Below are 18,384 nucleotides of genomic sequence, written 5' to 3'. Positions count from 1 at the left end.
ACACACACACACACACACACACACACACACACACACACGCTTGCGCGCGACCTTGGGCAAGTTAACCCCAACTGCCCTCCACAAAAAAAAAAAGCAGAAAAAAAAAGAATGAAAAAGGAAGTGAATGACTAAATTTATTAAAAGGTTATTTAAGAAAAGATGAAAGAATTTATATTCCAACTATAATTGATTATTTTGTGATAGAAATGAATTATTTGTGAGAAGACAAGGAAAATATGGGTAATGGAAATGCAGGTGACAAAAAATATGATACTACTAAATTTAGCTAAAAGCTAAAATATGCTCACGACAATCTCTCCTTACCCCTATCAAATTTTAAACAGTGCTATTAACACTGGAAATCTTTTATATCTCTAGAACACCCTCTGGTGAAAGTATGAGTAATAAATAGTGAACTTAAGGAGGAGTAAACAAACTAATTAGCCTTTGAATAATGTCTGGTTAGTTGCACAGGTGTAAATTTTTAAAATGTATTTACCTTAACTCTTGACGATTTCCTAGATCCTTCACGAAAAGACTAAAATAAAGACAGATGTTATAGATTAGATGTATTCAAACTTTAAAATTTAAATATTAATAGAGTACCAAAGGCATACTCTGCAGGATCTTGGGCATTATAGGGAACACAGCTAAAAGACATGATTAATATCTGAATTTAAGGAACTTGAAATCTAATTGGGGAATTAAGACTAACAAATGGCTGCACATAGTACAGGACAGAATATAATTAAATCTTAAACTGGGTGGCACAGAATATTTATATTCTGTGTTTTGAAGGAAATGAGATAATTGAGAGGTGGATTAGTTAAAGATGGCATCATGGAGGTTAGGCATAAGTTGTAGGGCTCAAATAGGCAAGAGGGAGAAGTATAGTTATCCTGAGCATGGGGAAAAACATGATTAAAAAGCAACGCAGCAACAATAAACATGGTATATTCCTAGGAAAGGAGACCAGTCTGCTTAGAGCAATGGGTGTAAAATCAGGAGTGGAGTATTATACAAAATTAAAGCTATGTTTAAGTATACAGAATGAAGAATGAATTGGAGAAAGAAGAAATGGAGTCAAGAATATCAACCAGAATGCTGGTGCAGCAAACATTAGATGGTTAGAGACTTGGACTAGCAAAGCAGCAATAAGTATGAACAACCATATTATATTTCAAAAGGAAAATGCAACAGAATCTAGTGACTAAATGGTTTTGAAAATGAAAGGGAACAACCATCAAAGATGACCCCAAGGTTTCAAAACTTAATGAAATAGAGAACTGGTGGTATTGCTGATACAGACAGTGAAGTCAGAAAGGAGGAAGAACTGATCTTGCTAATGAATAGAATTTGGAGACACAACATAGTGAAAAAGAGCTTACATTTACAGGGAGTGAAGGAAAAAGAAATAAGGAACAAAAGTGAAAACCTTTAAAGTTTTCTTATTCAGCTTTTCAATTTCTGAAACATAAAGTATCATATGCTATAAATAAATCACAAGGTTAAACTATTCAAAGAGCTTTTATTTTCATATTTATCAACCCATTAATTAACATTAAGCTAAAAGACACCTACAACCCATTAGTTTCTTCTAAATATACTCAATTTGGGGTGGCTAGGTGGTGCAGTAAATACAGCACCAGCCCTGGAGTCAGGAGACAAATCTGGCCTCAGACACTTAACACTTACTAGCTGTGTGACTTTGGGCAAGTCATTTAACCCCAATTGCCCTGCCTCCTCCCCTCCAAAAAAAACCCAACCAACCAAAAAAAACCCCCAAAACTCAATATTATCCTCAATTTGCCAAGATTATCGCAACAAAAATTAAGAGTTCTATTTTCTTATTACATAGTGGAGTTAGCGAAACCCTCACAGTAAAATATATATGAAGATAGATTGAACTTTACCCTAAAGTATGCCTTTATATAAATAGCAAAATATAAAGACTTTGGATAAATACTTAAATAAAGAGTCTGGGAACATATACATGAATATAAACTTACAGGCCACAACACTTAAGTTTTTCCATGAAATTTTTTAGAAAAACAAAAATTTGGGGGTGGCCAGGTGGCGCAGTGAGTAAGAGCACCAGTCCGAGTCTGGAGACCTGGGATCGAATACGGACTCAGATACTTAGCACCCACCCAGAAACACCTGACCATGTAACCTTGAGCAAGTTACTTAACCCCAATTACTTAGGGGCAGCCAGGTGGCTCAGCGAGTAAGAGCACTGTCTCCAGTGTCGGGATGACCTGGGGATCAAATTCGGGCTCAGATACTTAGTACCACACCCAGAAATAACCTTGAGCAAGTTACTTAAACCACAATTGTTTAAAAAAAAAAAACAAAAAACTTGACAATGAAAAACTAAAATTAGCGATATAAAAAAAGCCTTAATGTATGTTTATATTGTCATACTTTGGTACAAGAAGAGAAGTCCAAAAAGTGATGGTGCCATTTTAAGCTGGATGAATTTCCAAAGGAACCCCTCCAGAATAATTACCAAGACCTACAAAATTCCTACATGTTTAACACAAATTTGATATGCAGTATGTGTGAAAAAATGTTTCACCAATTAGTATAAAATTATTAAACACTATAAATAAACATTATAAAGCACTTAACCTAAAGTGCTATATAAATGTAAGCTATTATAATAAAGTGACATAGCCATTTTACTGTTCATCAATCTCTTAAAGGATCTTACTAACCAAATTATACAGTTAACTTGAAAATCTCTCACAGGAAAAATTAAACTGATAAACTTATAATTGTCTTTCAACAAACAAAGCAGTTGCAGCCACATACCCAAGCTTTTTTTTTGCAATTTTATGGAAATTTTCTTTGTCATAAGAGTTATCCAATATAACTTACTTTTTTGCATTTTGAAATATTTTGTTCTTTTTCCCCACTTTTTTTCCTTTTCTTATCATTGACCTTGGTAACTCTCGCAGCAGTTAAAGTTATCGTTGTTGGTGTATGTTGAAATGCAGTATATAATTCCACAGGAACCTCATCACCACTCTCTGTTGCACTGGTATCACCATCTTTAAATCCAAAATTAAAACAATAAATTTAATATCCCTAATAGCTCTGAACACTTCTAGGCTTTTGAACCATATAATTTCTTTTTTTTTCCCTTCATATAACTACTTCTTGAAAAAAGAAAATATTTAAAAATCATTCTCCCACTTTAAACCAAAATGCTATTATAGCACTTTAGGCAGTATCCTTCACTTTGCATAAGATAACTTTTTCCCCCCTTGAAATACAAAATATAAATAAAAACAAATTTCATTTCATTTAAAATTCATTGGTGAAAGTGGCACACTACTATGTTTTAAAAATAGTCTTTTGAAGGGAAAAATCCTTTTGTAAATGCAATTATACAAACACATTACTTTTCAATCAGAGGAAGTATGGCACAATATAAAGAACTATAATAGTCTTGGGAGTCATTAGACATGGATTTTTGTCGTCTGCTTTCCCAATTAATAGCTGTGTGACCTTGGTCAAGCTATGTAAGATCTCATGAGTGTCAGTTTATTCACTTATGAAAGGATTATGCTAGACCACCTGTTCTTATCTGTGGTCCCTGAAGTCAAAATTATTCTCATAATAATATTAAATCATTATTAGCCTATTAAAATACTCTTCTATTCTCCAACTACATACCTATGTGAGGCAATAGTTTCTTCAAAACAATACACTGCAACAGACTGAATATGTAGTTATGATATAAGAATCCAACTCTTATTAAGCCAGATATGAAAGATATTTGCAAAAATATATGTAAATCAGTGCCAATCTTCTCACCATTTTGTTTTTGAAAACATAATCATTTTTAATAAAAAAAATGTTATTTCTTAACAACATAATGGGCTTATTATTTTAAAATGAACATATTTTTAAAATTATTAGTTTTGGGGTGGCTAGGTGGCACAATGAAAAGAGCACTGGTCCTGCCTCAGACACTTAACACTTACTAGTTGTGACAAGTGGTCAAGTCATTCAACACCAACTGCTCTGCCTTCCCCCCCTTCTTGGGGGGGGGGGGAAATCACTTAAAAAAAAGGTTTTAATTCTAATATAATAAATATTGATTGATATAATCCACATAAACAAAAAATCTTTGGGTTTCTCAAAAGGTCCTGAGACCAAAATGTTTGATAAGTACTATTATTTTTAATGATCAAGGTCCTGGCCAACAAGACCTGCAGTTAATTTTCAAAAAACGAATAGTTTTTGAGAATTAAGAAAACAATAAAAAATCCCCCAAAACTTTATTACCCTTAAAGAAAATTGATGATACAGTAAGGCAACACAAATATCAGAATAGGAAACACAATAAAGAATATTTATAGTTGCAAGTTCAAAATAAGCCAAAATATCTCCTTTAAGTGTATTTAAAATATTCTCAACAAGACTAAAAAATTAAGGTTAATTTTTAAGGGGATATATTTCAAATATGTCATTTCTCAATCTTTCTTAATCCAAATGACTTACATCCAGTACAGCAGCGCATAAAATTTTACAATTTTTCTATTTTTACACACCTGACATATTTTCCCTTTTCCGGCGTTGTAACAGCACGGCCCTCTCTTTATCCAAACTCCTAACACACAAAAAAATTAGGTAATTAGTTCATTATAAAACTACTATGTAGGTGTGTGTGTGTGTGTGTGTGTGTGTGTGTGTGCGCATGCACGGATGCACATACATACCCACATATATATAATGTATATGTATGGATATCAATGTGAACAAAACTTACCTGCTTAAAAAATACCAAGCCTCACAAGAACTTATTTTATAGAACTGGCTTCATAAAAAATGCACTATTATTATGCATGTTCTTCTTTGTGGTAGATCCCTATTCTGTAAGCTTTATTTTGATTCACAGATCTTTATTTTGAAAATCAAAGCTAAGCTCTAGATTTTGTGCCTTACATTTAGGAATGTAGGAAAGTTTTAGAAAGTAAATATAGGAAAAATAACTTTGATAAAACTGTACATAAATATTACCTTGAATTAACATTCTGCCATACTAAAAATGTTCATCAAAACTCTAAAGACAAATAATAAAAATAATAAATAATATCTAATAAAAATAATAAAATAAAAATTACTTGGTTCTCTTTAGAAACAGCAATTCCTTAAAGCCTTTAAAAATTCATTTCCTTCAACTCAATACTTTTCAACAAGTAATTTTATCATCCAAGAAAGTTGTTACTGTTTTCCTTTTGTCACTTAAGATTTATTTGCCTTTCCAAATATCTTTGCCAAGTAACATCTACATTTGCCACACTGTAAATGAGATGAAGGACTCAACTACCCAGTTTTTACTTAGCAGACACACCACTGTCTGCTGAAATATCACTATCCTAGAAATGTATATTTGACAATGATTAGAACAGTAGTGTGTGCCTTATCTCTTTACTTTCTAACAGTTAGAGTGATTAAACTAAGTTATTCATGACCTTTATGTACCAAAACTGGTTTTAATGTGGTCATTTTCAGGCTTTAACAGAAGCACAGTAGGGGAAAGAAATAATAACAAAGGTAAGACAGACACATTTAAGTTTGGGGGTTCTTTTGGGGTGGGGGGGTAGTGTCCTTCCAGTAACACTGTAGAGTGAATCTGTGACTTAATAAATCAACTTCTTGAGTGCAGAATTCTGATTTCTGGTAAGTAAGTAATACCATTAATATAAATATCACCAGACATACTACCACTCACCTAGGCTGACAACGTTCACACAGATATATATCAGGAATATGCTGCCTATCAATCCCCATGCAGTCAATATGTTGCCAAACACTTTGAAAAAATAAAAAAAAAAAAGAAAACAAATTACTATTAGAAAAGACCTCTCAAAACTTAAGATAAGAAGTTCAATTCAACAAGTATTTAATGATTAGCTACTATGTGCCAAGCACATTGTTGTCAAGAATTTTTAAAAGTATATGACATAGTCCCTGCCCCCATGGAGCTTACAATCTTGCTATATAAAACAATCAGAATAGAAGAAGATCATATATAATCACCTGCTAAATTAAATTCAGTTACCTGCAAAGAGATACAGGTGTTCAGGGATGGCAAAATGGATCTTTAGAGTATCAGAAAAAAATTCCTGGAGAGGATCAAACTTGAGCTATGAGTATATTTTTCTTGGGAAGACTAGAAGCGAGGGACTGAAGACTGAATGTAAAGGTAGAAATGAACACAGAGGATTAGGAAGATAGTAAAGCGATCAACCTGGATAGGGTAGGGGTTATTGTGGTGCTTTTGGGAATAGGGTGAGAATAAGGTAAATAATTCCTCTCTTGATTAAATCTGAGTTTAAGAAACTGAAAAATCATGTAAGGTCTTACAATGTCAGAATGAAGTATGTAGATGAGCACCAATGCCTTTGTGCCCCAATACTGGAAGGTTATTACATGTTTTTGAAATCTCTACTTTGTCAAGAATCCCCCAACAGTATTCAGGGAATAATTTGATGCAGGGAAGCCTGAAGGCAAAAAAGATCAGTTAGGAGACTGCTGAAAGCATTGATATAAGTGAAAGATGATTGACCGGGATAAAAACAATGACAATGGAGAAAGAAGGAATCTAAAGAGAAGTTTCAAAAGGTCTAAAGTCAAATTTATTTTCTTTAATCACCTCACCCAAATGTACTTAGTACACCTAGACTGTAGACAATAAACATCTCAATTTCTTTTCAAAATGTTTATTGGGTCTTACACTTGACTTTAAATTACAAATATCTGCACTTGTTTATAAAAATCTTGGCTACTCTGCAGAGAAAACTCAGTTTCATCAATTACATTTATTAGATAAGTTGTTTCATCAATTTACATCTTAGTAAAACTATTTAGTGAAATAATCCAAGTGTGCAATGAACAATATCTGAATTAAGGGGATAGTAAGTGCAGAAATGTCCATTTACTATTTATAATCCATAAATTAGAGATAATATAGGGCAGGATGATGACATTGGATTTTGGAGATAGGAGATATACAAAGAAAAGAGAAAAAGAGGGGGAAAATGGGCAAGTCCTGTGCTTTTAAGGCTGGAAGAGCAATAGTATAGTCAATTATAAAAGCTAAGCTAGGAAGTGGTACTTGTTTGAAGGAGAAGGAAAAGTGTTCAGTTTTTGACACAGTTAAGTTTTGGTTGTCAGTAGTACACCCAAGTAAAGGGTGATATGGAGACAACTGAAATACAGGATTGAACTGAGAATAAGATATCAGTGCTGGAAGTAGTATTTGAAAAATGAACATAGGCAGTGACTCACTGCACAAAAGTGAATGAGGAAAAGGAAAAGTCAGAAAAATATACATCAACAAGAATCCTCTCTAAGATCATCTGAGAAAAATCACATAGCCTGGATATAGATCATTAACCTATATAACTTAATATTAATTATAGTTAAATTCTTTGAGAACTATTTACTACAAGCCAATGTAGACAATATAAATGTGAAAAAAAAGTTTAGATTTTGGCATTGAAATGAAAACATACCACAAAGCATGTTGCTTATGACATCAGACAATATTCACTATTATAAAGAAAGCTGGTAGAAGCATAGATTATGATAAGGAAAAAACATTTTCTAATAGCTGATTTAAAAGTGACCGAGGCAAGCAAAAATACTCAAGAAGTTGATTCCTTAAACATATATTTTAAAATCTGTCATAAGAATAGGAGGCTTAGGAAATGAAATTCTTACTTTCAACTTCATAACATGCCATAATATATACATATGTATTTTGCTTAGAACTATTATACCTTTTAACAAAAGGAAAATTTTTACTTCCTTTGCAAAAGTTTAACACTAAAATAAGAGAATCAGATTGTATTTTTAATGTAAACAAAATTAACTCTTGATTTTTTTGTGTTTGGTAATGAAAGGGATCAAGAGCACAAATAATACAAAAAATTACCCCCAATGTGAAATGTATTTTAATACTCACATTTGAACATTTGTAATCCTCATGTTCTGGGAATTAACACCATTTCAATTCAAATAAAAGGTCACATTATGAAGACCAGACTCAGGAAGTTCTACGGAACGATCCCTCTTTCCCATCCTACCTCACTACTCAACTCTTGTTGTTCCCCAGCCCATGCAAGGGATGGACTCAGGCTGAGCTCCTATCCCTTCTCCATCCTCCCCACCCACCAAAAAGAAAAAAAGCCCACTTTCTGTCCCAATCACACCTTCTCTAGGGGAAGAGGCCTTTCTTGGTGGCTGAACCAGGGTTGGGGGAGGGGAGACTGTGGTTCTGGTTCAAGGAGACTCCAGAGTGCTGCAAGGTGCAAGTCAAAAGGAGGTGAGAGAGTCAGGTCAAACAAACATCAATTTTAAAAAGTATAATTCCCCCAAAGTGGATAAGAACTGACTATACAGTACAAACATATCTTTAAGTCAATACTTATGTGCTATTCACAAACTGTCCCTGCTGCTGTGAAAAATATTGTTGTTCTTAAACTGGTTATAAAGATTCTATTGCCACATGGACAGAGTCTGGAAGTAGTCACCTGTCATCCAACTAAAGATGGGGCTAGGAGAGCTAATTACAGCTTTTTCATAAGGCCTTTTGCTAGGAGCAAAATAGGCAATATTAGTGGCAGGCTTCCCACTTTTTTTTTTTTAAATCACATATAATTTAGAGAGTCTTTTAAAGTGACAAGTTATCTGTGCTGCCATGAACTAAAGATTCAAAGTTAGAAGAAATTATGTGAAACACACAGTAATGGTGGGAAATATTTTACCTGCATTTGTCACAACAGATCATGTAGCCATCATCATGTGTAAAACCACAAATGCACCTGGTTACATCAGTACCATAGCTTCCATCCTCTGATGTGCTGATGGTGGTAGCACTAGAGGTCTCATCAAAATTAGGAGTAGTAAATATGCCTACTTCATTTTTGCTAATAAGAACTGATGGAGGAGGAGAAGCTGGAGGTGTTGGAGGAGGACGAGCACCATAATTGTGGTCCTGGATAAACACAAACAGCACAATATTATTTACTGGAACACTGAAATAAACTAAGCTGTAATGTTATTTATTTTATGATACAATCCCACCATTTCAATTGCATATTTACATAAAATCAGTCAAAATCTACTTAAAATATTGATTTGTGCCAGGCATTTTAGTATCATTCTTCTCTTTCAAAGATAATCTCTTTGTAGAGCCTCCAGATTATGCCAACATCCCTACCTTATCTTCAAGCCACAACCAAAGTAAAAAATATAAAATATCCCCACTTGTCACAAATTTTTCCCTTTAGCTCTGCAAAGAGCAGAAATACTATGAAGCCTGAACCAGAATTTGCAGCAATAATATCACAAATATTGCCACATGTTCATTTTATTAGATGTCAAGCTCTGTTTTTAAGATTAGGTTTTCATAAATCTATGAATATTCAAATATTTTTGTTTTTTCTTCCATTTTTCCTGCTCAAAGAAACAAAATCACTGAATTATTCCATGGCCTCAATTAGCCTTCAAAATGATAAGCTCATCTATTGCTACAAAATCAAGTCAAAGTAGTTAACACTTTAAGATGCAAACTAAGCAGATTATAAACATCTTCCACAAACTAAGAGATTTAAAAATGAAAATGTCAAATGATTACTTTTAAGTGCATGACACTTACCGCATAGGGCAAACCAATATAACTGTGTGAATGATGCGAGCTGCTGGTATATAACTGGTGTGGGTAACTGTTGGATTTCTCAACTACCACAGGGCTAGCTTCTACGGATTCTGGTCTGGGGAGAGAGAGAAAGAGAGAGAGCGAGACAGAGAGAGAGAGAGAGAAGAAAAGAGAACAGAGGAGAGAAAACGAGAACAAAGGAAGAGAAAGAATAAAGAAAGTAATCAGAAGACAAAAAGGCAAAAAATGACATGGAAGGGGATAGGTGAGACACAAGACAGAGGGAGCAAGGAATAAGAGAGACACAGAGAAGAAGGAAAAGAGAAGGGAGAGAAAGGCAGAGAGAGAGGAAAGGAGAAGAGAGAAGTTGTATCAAACAGAATTTCCTTCATTTTCTCATCTACTTTAAATTAGCTCATAAAGGTCCAACATTCATATTAAAAATACACTTCTACAAATAAGTGTTTTACACTGGATAACTTCTAAAGAAGAAAACTTCTATAAATCAGTTGGTGTAAAATAACAGTAATGCCTATTATTTAATAGACTTCACAAGGTTCTTCTATTCCATCTGGTCCCCAGATGAAATAGGGTACTTCTCTCACTTCATTTGATATAAAAAAGTTACCTAATACCAAAGACCAACAAGATGTGAACCCAAGTTTAAACAGCCCTAGTGCTGTATGTAGGTTCTGTACACAGGCAGAGATGAAAATATTTTCAATATTACAAAGCAGAGGCACTTGAACCCCAAATCAGTCCTCAAATTCCTGCATTTTTATGTATCCAAAGCATTAATGATAAGGGTCTATGACATAGGTGGGGAAATGAAGAGCCCCACAAAAGACCCAGGATTCTAGGCTTTACTTGGAAAGAAGGAAATAATAGTAGCTAGTGTTATCATAAGCCCACAAGTTTTGGCCTGTTGGATATTAATAGTCATTAGCTTTATATAAGTTGTCTGGTGGACTTGGTTGTTGCTAGTAATAGAACTGGATTTAAAAGATCATGTACTACAAAAGTTAGTCCTTGGTTTAGCCCCTTTAAGGTATCAGGTAAGATCATTTCTTCTGACAGCTTGTAGCAACCTTGGCCAAGATCAGACAGAACTATGACCTTTGTTATTACCCAGGTGCTTTGACCCCACTCTCTTTCACATCATATATTAATACATTGTTTTCCTCTCTCTGGGTAATCCACATGACCACCACAACCACAGAGACACAAGGGAATGGCCTGTGTTTTGTACATGCTATTTTGAAATAGCCCCCTCCTGATAAGCCTTTATCTTCCCCCTCTTTTGAAAGATGCCTTAAAATTAATTTTCTGTAGAAAATCTTTAAGTGAACCATGTCTCCTTTATTTGAACATCTCCAATATTCCCAATACTACTTATACTATAGGAAAAGCCAACATTTTCAAGAATCTTATTTGCTAAAAATCAACCAATTATATCCATATTATTACAACATTTACCAGTCAGTTTATTCCTTAATGTGCTCCTTCCAAATAGCTCCCTCTCTCACCTACCACCAATAAAATCTCTCTGGGTTTTCTTGATTCAAGCTGCAAATGGCAGCAACAGAAGAAGTAATGGGCAGCTATTTTAAAGTGAAGAAGGAGAAAGAAAAAAATGGCAACCAAAATGGAATATATAAACTAAAAAGGCAGACTTTATTGTGTGGCTAATAAACTGACTGTAATGCCCTCTTCAAAATGTTGTGATCAAATGCTGTTACTGAAATAGAGAACTTAAGGTGGCTATTTGAAAGACTGCAGATGGATTAATTCTAGAATATTTGCTTTATTAAAAAGAGATGAGTTACTTAAAGCCTTACTATTTATACTTCATTATGGCTAATAAAAGATTTTAAAAAGTAGTCTCTAAAGAAACAATCCATTACTACAGGGATAAAGTCAGGAAATATTGCCAGGATGGAAGAATATCTGCTATCCAGCACTCCCATGATCTTAGAATTTGGTGTGACTCACCCCAAACCTCTAAGACTTTGACAATATGAAGTAACAAGTAGTAAATGAACTTAAAGGATGAAAATATTTGCTACAAAAGAAGGTTGGCTCACATATTTTAAAGTAAGTTATGCCTTGCAAAATACAGGAAAAAAGTGAAGCTGACAGTACTACATATATGTTATTGGAAAAAGAAGATTGTTTCTGAGGCAAAAGAATGACTCACAATCTCTGCCTAAGTTGTTACAGAGAAATTTATGGTGGGGGGGGAAACAACAGAAAAGCAAATCAAAAATCACTGGATTGTTTGTCCACCATCCCATGTCCCCCAACTCCAAGCCATCATAAGGTCTTAAATGTCTCTTCAAATGCCTATTAAAATTTCCCATTGGAAGACTTTCTGAATTTAGTGACCTTAATGGCATTTCTTAATCTCCTAATTGGTTTAAGAAATCAGGCAAGAAATACGAATTAGGTAACTTTTTGCAGTTCACTAAAATATTGAATATAGGGGTGGCCAGGTAGCACAGCAAGTAAGAGCACCGGCCCCAGAGTTGGGATGACCTGGGATTGAATCCGGGTTCAGACACTTAGCACCCATCCAGAAACACCTGGCCGTGTAACCTTGAGCAAGTTACTTAACCCCAATTGCTTAGGGGTGGCCAGGTGGCTCAGTGAGTAAGAGCATCCGCCCCTGAGTCGGGATGACCTGGGATCGAATCTGGCCTCTGATACTTAGCACCACACCCAGAAATAATTGGCCGTGTAACCCTGAGCAAGTTACTTAAACCCAACTGCTTTAAAAAAAAAAATTGAATATGAAGTATCTGACTTGATACTATGTTCCCCTTAATTTATATACAATTTAAAAAGCATTTTACATTATAACACACACGTGCATATGTGTACACACACACACACACACACACACAAAATTTATGGTTGAATACCTATGTTTGCGGTAGTTTGTATACAAAATCAGTCCTTGATACAAGAACACAATCCCCTATTCTACAATATTCTGTAGGAAAATCAAAATCAACTTCTATCATTTTGACCTATGCCACCAACCACGTGTAAAGGATTGGAGGGTGGGTAAGAAGGGCCAAAAAGAACAAAGTAAAAAATGCACAGCAGAGAACATAAGAAAACTTACAAAGAAACAAAGATGGAAAGCTCTGAACAGTATTTATTATGTAGGCTTTCTTAAAAAGGAAATTATTGTTGTATATTTTGAATCCTTTCTTACATTCTGCTGTGCATGTGGCAATTTTTAAAAATTTTGTATTTGTTTTAATATTTAAGTTCATAATGGTTTTTTTTGGAGGGGGGGAGTGCAAGGTAATTGGGGTTAAGTGACTTGCCCAAAGTCATACAGCTAGTTAAGCGTTAAGTGTCTGAGGTCAAATTTTAACTCAGGCCTTCCTGACTCGAGGGCCGATGTTCTATTCACTGTGCCACCTATGATGTTTCTTTTTCTTTTCTTATTGTGTATTTAAGTTCTCCTGTTTAAGTTTTAAAAATCAATAAAAAAAGAAAATTGTTTAGAAAAGCCAAAAAAAAAAAAAAAAAAAGAAAGAAACAAAAGGCTCATCTACATACTGATTTTTACTTTTAGAACTGAGAAGGGACCTGGATATTTATAGGGGGAAAAACGGAGATGCTAGCTTAAGTGATCTGCCCAAATCATAGCTTATTTCCCTAAATGTATTTATGTTGTATGACAACTACATTTTTTGGCTTGAAGGCAGGGACTTTGTCTTAGGAGGCTGGTGGAAAAGAATATTTCTCTTCTTCCAAAATGAACCTGTATTGTGAGAGTTCACTTTATTTAACCATTACAGGTCTTAATACACAATCTTTATTAAATGATAAATGGACCATTACAAACACTCTCTGTATAAACATATCAGAAACTGTAAAGAAGTTGCAGATAGATGGAAGAATGATTCACATATTCCCTTAGAGACCCCAAAGTAGTAATGAAATATAATTGGTCATTTCACTTTGTTAGATTCACAATGATTACAAGTTATTAAGACAACTATGACCTCATGACTGCAGTTGACATACATCAATTATGGAGGATGGAGTAGAAAAGTTGAGGCTCCATTAAGAACTCGACAAGATACTTCAAACTAAGTTGTCATATTTTGACGTTTTGTGATTTCAGTGAGAAAATGGAGAAAGGAGAAGAAAGCAAATACTATGCTGGGAAATGGTGAGGAAATTGAAGTGTAAGGCCTTTAAGACTCAAGAATATAGTACATCCAAGAAAATAAGAAGGTGCTAAGTGCCATAAACACCAAAAGTCAGAAGCAACAGGAAAAAATACACACATATATATTTTACACTTTTTCTTAGACAGGAAACGTATGGTTCAGTACATAGGAGTCAGTTCACAATCAACAGTCTTTAAGAAGTTGTTAGCTGTTTAATTAAAGCAAAATCATTGTGTAAAAACACTAAGTATAAAAAGTTGAAAGGTTATTTACATAAGATTATGCCTACTCCAGCTTATGATCTGTTTGATACTGAAATTGGGACATGGACAAGAAAAAGACATTGACTCATAAATATAGTATACTAGACAAAGCACTAGATTTGGAATAAGGGGACCTCAGTTCAACTCCAATCTCTGACATTTTGGGTGACCCCTCCAACAAGTCACTTTACTGTTGAATAACAAGGTTTCTTAACTGCAAAATCCAATGGCCTTTTTCTCAGTTCGCATCTTTTTTGACTTCTTTGCAGCATTTGAAACTACTTGCACACTTTCCCTTTCTTTAAGATTTCATGATCATTGATTTGTTGTTTAGCTCCTTACTACTTTCTCCTTTACTAGATAACCATCATGCTTCCTGAGCTCTGTTCCAAGTTCACTTCTGTCTCCACATCCTCTCCCAATAACCTCAACAATTCCTATGATCTCTACATCTATCTATCATGATCTCTACACAGATAACTCACAGATCTATACATCTAATCCTATTCTCCTGGCTTCCAGGCCTTTAACACTGCCTGCTACAAACATCTCCACTTCAATCTATCCAAACCAATTCATAAGCCTATCCATCTTCCATACATCCCTATTTGTTGAAAGAACCACTGTCCTTCCAGGAGCTTATAATTTCATATCATAAACCAATACCTATTTGAATTATAAAATATTATAAAATACAACTCCTCTGGCATTTAAAGCCCTTCACAAGCTGGCCCCAACCTTCCCTTCCTGTACTCTACTGTCCAGACAAACTTGCTTTACTGTTCTTCAAACTTAAAATTCAATTTCCAATCTCCCTACCTTTACACTTCCCATTATCACCTCTTAAAATCCCTGATTTCCTACAAAGATCAGATCAAATACTACCTTCTATATTGGGCTTTTTCCTCATCTACCTGCCCCTCTAGGCAATGCCTGCTCCTGAAATCAGCCTGTATTTATTTTGTATACATTCTGGAACAGGAATGTTTCTGTTAGTTCATTCTCAGCACATAGCCAGTGCCAAGCATATGGTAGACACTTAATAAAAACTCGGTATGATTATTCTAATTAACCTTTACAACAATTTTGTAAAGTTAAAAACCATTACAAATATCATTTATACTTTACAGAATGGAAAAAGGAGGCCTAGAACGATTAAATGATTTGCCTGTGGTACATGACTAGTAAGTATAAGTGGAATTTGAACCCAGTTTTTCCTTGCTTCAGCACTTTACCACTATGATTCTCCACAACCTAAGTAATTATAATTATTTCTCATTGTTTCTGTAAAATCTTTATGAACACAGTCTTATGCACATACATCATAGTAATCCACAATTAAAAATATAAAGGGAAGGACAAGTTTTACTAGAAGTTTTGAAGTAGACAAAAGTGATGTGTAGTCAAGAATATAAGATTGTACCAGTTCTTTGTGGATTTTAAGAAAGCATTCTGCCTGAAATAAGAATTTCTTTTTGAAAGAGGTATCTTCCACTTATATTCCAAAATCATATAATAACATGGCACTTGACTACACAGATAACTCTTTTTCCCCCTACCATCTGCCAACGATTAACTTTAAGCAAGGCATTAAACAGGCCACTGAATAAATATGGTTATGCATATGATAATATCTATCTATCTATATACATAAGTATATATATATATATAACTTTGCAAGTCTATATAAAAGGTAGCTATTATTATCTTTATGCAGGATATATTCCATGTCTATGGTAATTCCAAAAGGATTCTTTAGTGATAGTGAGACTCTTAAATGATTCCATTTCACAAATGACTTTGTACACAGAGCCTCAGAACACTGCAACGTTACCTTAGTCAAGTTCACAGCAATGTGAAACAAGTCTATTACAAATCTAATAGATAAAAAAACTTCACAATGACAAAAACCAAGTACATCTATAAACACACACACACACACACACACACACTCACTCACTCTCTCTCTTTTGACATGCACTTTAAGATGGGTAAAAAATTAGGTCCAGAAATGGAAGGGAAAAAAAGGAATTATCTGCTGTCCCAGAAAATATTCTCTTTAACACACCAATGTTCAATTCAACATACAAGTGCCTCAATTTCAACTATCACATTCCCAATATAAAGTGTGTTACAATCATATTTTACTCTTCGCAAAAGGACAGATGAGCAAAAAAATTAATTTCAAGTACAAAAAAAATCAATATTTTCCTATGAATAATACTTTTTATGGCTGAGATAACCTTAATGTCTTTTGAGTATATTTCTGTGATTTCATTGGAAAGTGGAAATTCTCTATACCAATGAGGATTTACAACTTCTCTCTAATAGCCTCAGTTACCTGAAGCATTAGTCCTGTGCCATGGTCACATAGTATAGGATCTGGGTTTCAAGGCAAAATCTGAAACCATTTTCAATTCAGATTAACTGTAGATATTTAAAGATGTTTTATTTCTTTTTTTTTTTTTACTAAAACATAGCCATCAACAAATGAAACAACTGTAATGGTTATATTACTTTACAACAATATTGTACTTATTCACAGTTATTTTCAAAATACAGTCACAAGACTTAGAAGATCTCAGCAGTTAAAATAGATGCCACAAAGTAATATAAAACTCACAAATCTTTTTTGACAGAAGAGCCCATGTAACTCTCAATCACAGTCTAGTTCATACACAAATATGGTTAGAAGTAGTAAATTAGGGAGGGGAATAGAAACACTCCTACAAACAGGTGACAGCTTAAAAAGTGAAACAGAAAATAGACAAAAAAAACCCTACTCAAAACATGAATCAGTCTCTCCTGCAACTTTCCTACTCATCCCTCTCTACATAAAAAAGCATTTACAGTCTGAGGTATATTTCAATAACCTAGGAGGCCAACATTCTTTACTACAAAACTCTTATCTATTCCTTTAATTCAGACAAATGCCAAGGTAAATGCATAGTGACACTAATCTGAATCTACAAACTTGAATGCATAACATTTGACCAAGTTCTCTAAAGGCACTACAGAGTAATATTTTATATCTGTTAATTAAAACATACCTACCAATATAAATGGACTGTGCTTAGAGACTGGTGAATTTTGAATGGCACTACCCTTCTTAACTTCTAGAGCAAGTATTCTTAACTTTTGTATCATGAAGCCATTATCAGAATCATAACTGAAAGAAAGGCTCAGTTTTGGGTTAGGGAAAACAGAGGATATAACTTTTTCCCAAACAAGTTCTCAGACTCTCTGAAACCTATCCATGGATACCCTTTTATAAGCTTAGCAATGGTTTTCTGTTGTCCAGGTAAAATTATGACTGCTTTCCCTGGCATTCAGGTTCCTTTGCAATCTGGTCCTGTCCTATCTTTCCAGTCCTATTTTATATTCTCTCTTTCATGTATCTTAGTCAAATTGAACTGCTCCCTCTGCCCTCCTTATCAACCTTCTTAGATTGATTTATGTTATTTCTGATACCTGGGCCATTCAGAAAAGCTTCATAACATCACACTGACCATGGATTTAGAGCTGGAAGGGACCTTGAGATCATCCAGTTTAAGTGACTTGCTCAAAGTCACACAAGTAGTAAGGAAAGACTGGGATTCAAAACAAGGTCCTCTCTTTCTTCCATCACTATTATTCATTTCATTCTCATCTTTTTTGATGAAATTGAGACAGAAAATGTTCTAGGAAATTCCAAAAATTATGTGGACTACTGCAAGGTGGATTTTGTATAAATGAATAAAAATGCTTTTTCAAGCTTAATAAAAACATCTTCTGGACAACTCCAGTAGTAGAAAGGACATCATAAACCTCATCCTGTTCCCACAGGGTTTTGAAATCTTCAGCTAAGTATTTTTTGAAAGCTTTTCATTCTACCTTGTTTGGAGACTGGGTATTCAGTATGGTGACATTAAATATATTGCTATTAAATTTTTATGGATCAAGAATATGTCTGAGCAATTATGGGCAACAGTTTATCATGATAATGCTCCAGTTCAGCTTTATTTGTTGAATTCTCAAGACTACTTTAAAGACTGCAATTTATAATATAGGGATCGATCATCTGCAGGTCTGTGAAAAATAAGCTTCTGATATGTACACGTGCACGCGCGCAAGCGCACACACACACACACACACACACACACACACAATAAAACTCACCATCTGGTTGTGTCTGGTTATTTGGTAGGTGCTAAATTTTTGAAAACTGAATTAAATTGTTATACTTTTCTGATAATCTTCAATGGCCAAA

General features: G+C 34.3%; 1 protein-coding gene across 7 annotated transcripts in view; it reads right to left on the bottom strand.

Moving 5' to 3' along the window:
* Positions 1-18,384, bottom strand: part of LOC138176057 (inactive histone-lysine N-methyltransferase 2E) — a 90,727-nt gene that overhangs the window by 36,698 nt on the left and 35,645 nt on the right. For 5 of the 7 annotated variants that reach the window (XM_069106801.1, XM_069106800.1, XM_069106804.1 and 2 more), the window contains 6 exons: positions 9,680-9,794; positions 8,787-9,016; positions 5,747-5,827; positions 4,563-4,621; positions 2,881-3,053; positions 500-538 (listed from right to left, as the gene is read on the bottom strand). In XM_069106801.1, coding sequence (XP_068962902.1) covers positions 500-538; positions 2,881-3,053; positions 4,563-4,621; positions 5,747-5,827; positions 8,787-9,016; positions 9,680-9,794 — 697 coding nt within the window. Of the gene's footprint in view, positions 1-499; positions 539-2,880; positions 3,054-4,562; positions 4,622-5,746; positions 5,828-8,231; positions 8,321-8,786; positions 9,017-9,679; positions 9,795-18,384 lie in introns of those variants that run through there. The other 2 variants (XM_069106806.1, XM_069106805.1) reach the window with 2 other exon arrangements.

The sequence above is a fragment of the Petaurus breviceps genome, unplaced genomic scaffold (assembly GCF_028583685.1).
Source record: "Petaurus breviceps papuanus isolate PSGF00001 unplaced genomic scaffold, PetGlider_PUasm1.0 80, whole genome shotgun sequence".
NCBI lineage: Eukaryota > Metazoa > Chordata > Mammalia > Diprotodontia > Petauridae > Petaurus > Petaurus breviceps.
This window is presented reverse-complemented; position numbering and strand designations above follow the sequence as displayed.